General features: G+C 48.9%; 1 protein-coding gene across 1 annotated transcript in view; it reads right to left on the bottom strand.

Moving 5' to 3' along the window:
* Positions 1-7,138, bottom strand: part of FAM171A2 (family with sequence similarity 171 member A2) — a 26,574-nt gene that overhangs the window by 4,299 nt on the left and 15,137 nt on the right. Inside the window, exon 7 of the mRNA XM_015412337.1 lies at positions 1,150-1,276. Within this exon, the coding sequence (XP_015267823.1) occupies positions 1,150-1,276 (127 nt within the window). The remainder of the gene's footprint in view (positions 1-1,149; positions 1,277-7,138) is intronic.

Genomic DNA, 7,138 nt, shown 5'->3' with positions numbered 1-7,138 from the left:
ACAGTTTTTTAGCCTCTGGCTCACACATTTTTGTCTTCGCTCGGGAAGGAGGGCTCCAGAGCAGTGTTCCCTCTAAGCTGAGTCAGTGTGAGCTAGCTCACAGTTTTTTAGCCTCCGGCTGACACATTTTTCCTCTCTGCTCGGGAAGGAGGGCTCCAGAGCAAACGAACTGGTGCATTAGCCAAATCGCTCGCTCACCACTTTCATGCCAGGAGCTCACAAAGTAGAATCTTTGCTCACAAGACTCCACAGCTGAGAGGGAGCACTGGTTGCCAACCCAGATTGTGGGGTCTTATTTAGATGCCTGCCGGTCATCCTCCTCCTCCCACTTCTCAAGGACTGCTATTTTCCCCATCTGCCTCTTCTTCTGGAGCACTGGGGAGACAGGGTATTGGGGGCCACGGTTACGGCTGAACAGACGACACACACCCCTCCCCATGGGCGTGGCCGGCCTCCTCTGACTGATCCCCGTTCTGGTTTTGGGAAGGAACGCTCTTTGCAGCTCAGCGTGGCCGGCTTACGTGAACAGCACAGGCCTGTCTTCTGAGGCCCCTGGGAGCTTGGGCTGGGTGGACCGATCAGAGTGAGGTCGAAGTAGCTAGTCCGGACGGACTCTTCTGGTGCCGGGGCTCCGTGAAGCACGGCAAGGATGCTGCCTCCACGGGATGCACTCCCATGCCATCTTCCGCTAAGGCGTCTGAAAGCACTCGTGTCTGAAGGAAGCAAACCCCTTTCTTGGGACCTCTGCCCCGCCGCCAGTCACGGAGAGCCTCTGATTTTCAAAACTTAAAAGGTGCTGCTCTCAAGTCTCAAGTCTGACCGTCAATGCCTACCGCCAGGGCTATTTCAGAGCGGCTTACAAACTCCTCTCCCTTCCCCTTCCCACAACAGGCACCCTGTGAGGTAGACGGGGCTGAGAGAGCTCTTGACAGAAACCACTCTTTTTCAAGCACAGCTCTTATCAGAACTATAGCTTGCCCAAGGTCATCCAGCCAGGTGCAAGTGGAGGAGTGGGGAATCCAACCCAGTTCTCCCAGATTAGAGTCCGCGCTCCTAACCACTACATCCAACTGGCAGTGAGGGACAACTTTAGACTCAAGTCAGTGCAATGGGAGGAGGGGCGGAGGGGCTCTGGGGGGGGGCACTCACCTGCAGTAGTAGATCAGGAGGCAGAGGAGAATGAGGACCAGCAGGGCCAGGGCACCAAGGATGGTCAGCAGAATGAGGGTGTGGTAGGTGACCAGGTCCTTCATGCCCGCCGCTCCACTGGCCAGCCCTGCAAAGGAGGGAGCTCTTACCATCTCAGGGACCGTCACTCTTCCCCTGCTTCCCCCCACCATCCACAGCTGAGGGTGTGGCTGCTTCCCTCAGTGGAGAAGGCCCTCTGCGTGTGCTCCGGGGCTCTGTTGCCCTCGTCATCACAGAGAAACGTCCACTGAGGCCCCCCCAGAGAACTGCCGCTCCCCTCCAGAACCATCACACCTCTTCCGCATTCGCTCTACTAGTCAACCATCAGTCACCAGGTTCAGCTCGCCCAAAGAGTAATTAACACGTGGAACCAGGGGAAAAATGGGGGGAAACCCGGGTTTTTTTCTGAGCTTCAAAATCCCCCCCCGCAGAACCCCCTCCTACTACAGCTGAGCACTTGGAAGGACACTGAGGTTTGCACAGTGCAATTCCTTTCCCCGCCCACACCAGCCCCGCTTCTTCCGTTGCTCCCTTCGGAGAGACAGAAACCATGGAGTCCATGACAAAGCCGAGCCCCCTGAATCCAAGGCCGGCTCTGTAATCATTCTTGTGAGGAGCACCCATGCAAACCACAGTGAGAAGTTAAAAAAAATAAAACAGAAGAAGAAGAGGAGGAGGAGGAGGAGGAGGAGGAGGAGAGGCAGAGGAGAATGAGGACCAGCAGGGCCAGGGCACCAAGGATGGTCAGCAGAATGAGGGTGTGGTAGGTGACCAGGTCCTTCATGCCCGCCGCTCCACTGGCCAGCCCTGCAAAGGAGGGAGCTCTTACCATCTCAGGGACCGTCACTCTTCCCCCTCCCCTGGAAGCGGCACTCTCTGACCCAGAGAACTGCAGCTCCCCTCCAGAACCATCACACCTCTTCCGCATTCGCTCTACTAGCCAACCATCAGTCACCAGGTTCAGCTTGCCCAAAGAGTAATTAACACGTGGAATTTCACCCAAAGAGTAACTAACACGTGGAATTCACTGCCGCAGGAAGGGATGGCGGCTACAAGCATAGACAGCTTCAAGAGGGGACTGGATCGACATACGGAGCAGAGGTATATCAGTGGCTATTAGCCTGAAGGGATAGATGGCGCACTCTGTCTGGGGCAAGCGATGCTCTGTATTCCTGGTGCTCGGGGGGCAACAGTGGGAGGGCTTCTGGAGTTCTGGCCCCGCTGGTGGCCCTCCTGATGGCACTGGGGTTTTGGCCACTGTGTGACACAGAGCGTTGGACTGGCTGGGCCACTGGCCTGATCCAGCACGGCTTCTCTTTTGTTCTTAAGACCCTGGTTCTTACCCTACAAAGCCCTTCATAGCCTTGGCCTCATTTATCTGCAGGACACTGTCAAACCCAGCTATTGCTGTGTCTGCTTGGGTTGCCATAATTCTTGGGGGGTGGGCATTGGGGGGGGTGAGTGTGCTCGGAGTGCATGAGACCTTTGCTTCTAGAAGCTGTAACTTTTCCACAAGTCATCCTTCTTCCCCTCCTCTTTCGCTTTCCCAGGGGAAGGTGGCCTTGAACATTCTTATGCCATATCTCAGACTCTAGATTACCAGGACATATATCTCTCCTGGTTGGCATGGCAATTGTGCCGGTGTATGGCTGTGACATGATGGGATCTGCTTGAATCTCCTATAATGAGATTGTACCCGCCAAAAGACTTTAATTCTAACACAAGTGACTTTCTGGATCTTGCACATAACTCAATAAACGCTCACTGCCTAAAGAGAGTTGTGGCATGAAACTGGACTGGGGGTCTGACAGGTACCACCACCACCCCCTCCCAATATGCTCTGCTGCACTGCAACAGTTTCACCCCTCTGAGGCAGCAATGCCTCCTGGCAGAGCCACCCTGCAACAGTCCTGGAACACCCTCTGGATCAGCTGTCTCCTGTCAGAATGGCCTACCTGGGGAGGATAGGAAGGCTCCCCTTTTATCTTGGTGGACCCCCTGATGGCACCTGGTGTTTTTGACCACTGTGTGACAGAGTGTTGGACTGGGTGGGCCACTGATCCAACATGGGCTTCTCCTGTGTTCTTAGGTTCCTATCGTTCCACACAATGTGTAAAACGGAATTTATTTTTTTTGCAGGGGGACATTTTTCTAAAGCGACCAGACTTGTAGCCAGTGTCCCCTCTAAGCTGAGTGAGTGTGAGCCAGCTCAGTTTTTTAGCCTCCGGCTCACACGTTTTTGTCTCAGCTCAGCTTTCATGCCAGTAGCTCACCAAGTAGGATTTTTGCTCACAAGACTCTGCAGCTTCGAGGGAGCACTGGTTGTTACGTGTGTAAATTTTTAAAGACATTTTCACTGCATTATTTATTTTTGCGTATTATACTGTTTCCATTGCCCTTGACCTGGATAGCGCAGGCTCACCCAATCTTGGAAGCTCAGCAGGGTCGGCCCTGGCTTGTACTTTGGGGCCCACCGAGAAGAATAAACTGGACTGGGGGTGTGAAAAAAAAAAAAAAAAAAAAATCGGCCCAATTCGGATTCAGCCAAATCGGGCAGAATCAAATTTGGCCGGCAGAAAGACTCCGGCATTTCAGTTTCAGCAGTAGGAGCCCATGGCCAGTCCAATGTCAGTTTCGGCCCTATTATAAGCTTGAGAACACATAAGCTTTAATCTGTCTGAGAGATGTTCTCCTCCATTATTTGTGCAAGGTAATAGGTGAAACTGTTATCAAACTCCATGTGAATTGGGCAGCTTTTCCATTGAAGTGCAATTTTTCATACATTATCAAACTATTGGTTAGAAGAAGACGTCTGTCGAAACGGCACTGCATTCCGGAGACTACCGTCCCGTTGTTGTCACCTTCTATCTTTATGTACCTGAATCTATAACTTGAATGTATTATTATTACTTTTGTACTTTCATATTCATAACTTCACGATTTTTGTTAAAGAAATATTGAGCGCACTGTGCACAGTTCTTGTGGATTTATTTTTGCATGTCTATGGACAATCCCCAAATCAGGCCAGCTCATAGACAACCTATAGGGGTTTCTACATGTGTGAGGGACTCTGCAAACAGGCAGAAAGCGTATTGGTTTTTTTTTAAAAGATCTAAAAACAAGTCTTGTGAGGACTGAGTGAGACACAGAATTCTGAGAGTTGGTCGAAGGAGAAAAGACTGAGAGGGAGGTGGGGAAATCGGCATAGATCAGAGAGCTTTATATTTATTTATTTAAAACATTTCTGTGCTGCTTTCCCACCAAAATAGGGTCTCCAAGGCAGAGAACATCAAACCTTATAACATATTAGCATCCGAATTAAAGTATATATTCAACAAATCAATAACCACATATAAACAGACAAAGCACTGAAAACCAGGGAGGCAGTCAATAACAGTTCCTGGGGATATGCTAACCAGTGTTCCCTCTAAGCTGTCTCCGCAGCTTAGAGGGAGCACTGGTGGTTACACATACAAATACTAGCCAGAGGCAACTCTGCTTAACTTCTGAGAGCCGACAAGACTGGGCTAGCCTGGACTGTCCAGGTCAGGGATACTAGTGTTGGGAGGGAGAGAATGGTCTCTTAACTATGACTATATAACCCCCTGGGATCGATACCACCACCATCCCCATCCCATCTGGGTGGACAAAAAAAAAAAAAATCGGGCAGAATCAATTTTGGCCGGCAGAAAGACTCCGACATTTCAATTTCGCCAGTAGGAGCCCATGGCCAGTCCAATGTCAGTTTCGGCCCCATTATATCCTATGGGCCATTGAAGTCAATGGCAAAAACATAGGGTATATTCTGGGGACTGGAGGGGAGGGGGTTGGAGGGAGAGGCTCCAAACCCGCAGGGTAGCTGCTGGAGCCTCCCCCCAAGATACCCACCAGGTTTCAAGAACATTGGACCAGGGGGTCCAATTCTACGGGCCCCCAAATAGGTTGCCCCCATCCCCTCCATTGTTCTCTATGGTGGGGAAAAGTCCCCTCCAGCCCCCAGAATATACCCTATGTTTTTGCTATTGACTTCAATGGCTCATAGGATATAATGGGGCTGAATTGCCGCCGAAATTCGGCGGGAAGCCAAATCAGATCAGAGAATCTGAATCGGCCCGCAGCAGCCCAAAAGGGGTGCATTCGGTTCAGACAAACCGAATGTGCATCCCTAGACTTGACCCACCAGGGCAAATTCTCTTCCTCTTTTTTTTTTTGTTTTTTTGAAAAATTTGGAATTTGGCTTTTTAAAATTCTAACCCCAAAATTTGCAACTTAACTTTATGAGGGGGGCTGTTAGAATGCTTATGACTGTGCCATAAAAAAGAGAAACACTGAGGCAAGTCAAGGCTTACTAAAATCACAAAACAATTTTGCATGACGCCTTCTTTTACTGAAAAAGGGAAAGGAGGGAGAGGGGATCCCATATAAATTAAAAAATTTCCCCAGCACCGCTACTTCCACACCAGAGTAATCTTCCATGGCAGTCTGGTTGTCGATATGATTCTGTGTGGAATCGCCCTTGCGGTGGAGATTCCAGACAACCCAGGGTCGTCCCTTTTTGCTCCATTTTTCAGCAGTGGTTTCCAGTGCTCCCTCTAAACTGAGTTAGTGTGAGCCAGCTCACAGTTTTTTAGCCTCCGGTTCACACATTTTTGTCTTCGCTCGAGAAGGAGGGCTCCAGAGCAAACTAATCCCTCGCTCACAGCTTTAATGCCAGTTGCTCACAAAGTAGAATTTTTGCTCACAAGACTCCACAGCTTAGAGGGAGCATTGGTGGTTTCCCTTCCACACTTGATGTGCCTTGAACCACCAGTCCCCCCCCCCTGCTGTATTCTCACAGGACCCTCAGGATTCTCCTCCCAGCCTGTATTAATTCTTTTATTTTGAGGATCATGAGAAGGGCAGCACTACATAGAAGTAACACAATACCCTTTAAGAAAAAAAAGTGTTTGCAGATCCCTCTGACAATCCTGCCCCGTCAAAAAAGGCAGGCTGCCCTGTGGGTGACTCTCTTCTGCTTTTCAAAAAATGAGCATGCGTAACGCTGGGTAGGAATAGATGCTGACCTTTAACAAACTTTTAAAAAAACCTCCTTGCATTTACAGAGCCTCCAAGGATCCCCTCCCCTCTGTCTAAAAGGCAGGTGGATTCTCTTCTGTTATGCTAACTCTTCCCAGGGACTGGCCCTTTGCAATCATCAACAAACGAAAATAAGCAGTTCACCAAAGGCCTGCGATGGCCTGTTTTCTGTTCAAACCCAAGAAATGGCTCACACTGATAGCATTCTGCCCAAGGAAATACCAATTTTTAATGGGTTTAAAATAAAGCAGATTTTGTGTGGAAAGAACAGGCTGTTAATAGTCTGTTTACAGAGGACGATATCATATGGAAACATGAAGGAAAAAAACCACAACAGTCAGGTGGCTGAAACATGGGAAATCCTTGGTGTCAAATATGCATATTTCAGCAAGGAGGATTTTATCCCCATGTTCGTTTTGCTTCTCCTTAATCTGAGATCTGTTACCATTACCATATGTCATGGCTTGTGCCAATCCCCAAATCAGCAAAAATAAATCCACAAGAACTGTGCACAGTGCGCTCAATATTTCTTTAACAAAAATTGTGATGAATATGAAAGTACAAAAGTAATAATAATACATTCAAGTTATAGATTCAGGTACATAAAGATAGAAGGTGACAACAACGGGACGGTAGTCTCCGGAATGCAGTGCAGTGAAACTGTTATCAAACTCCATGTGAATTGGGCAGCTTTTCCATTGAAGTGCAATTTTTCATACATTATCAAACTATTGGTTAGAAGAAGACGTCTGTCGAAACGGCACTGCATTCCGGAGACTACCGTCCCGTTGTTGTCACCTTCTATCTTTATGTACCTGAATCTATAACTTGAATGTATTATTATTACTTTTGTACTTTCATATTCATAACTTCA

This window comes from Gekko japonicus, unplaced genomic scaffold (assembly GCF_001447785.1).
Source record: "Gekko japonicus isolate JY-2015 unplaced genomic scaffold, Gekko_japonicus_V1.1 scaffold3768, whole genome shotgun sequence".
Classification (NCBI taxonomy): Eukaryota; Metazoa; Chordata; class Lepidosauria; order Squamata; family Gekkonidae; genus Gekko; species Gekko japonicus.
This window is presented reverse-complemented; position numbering and strand designations above follow the sequence as displayed.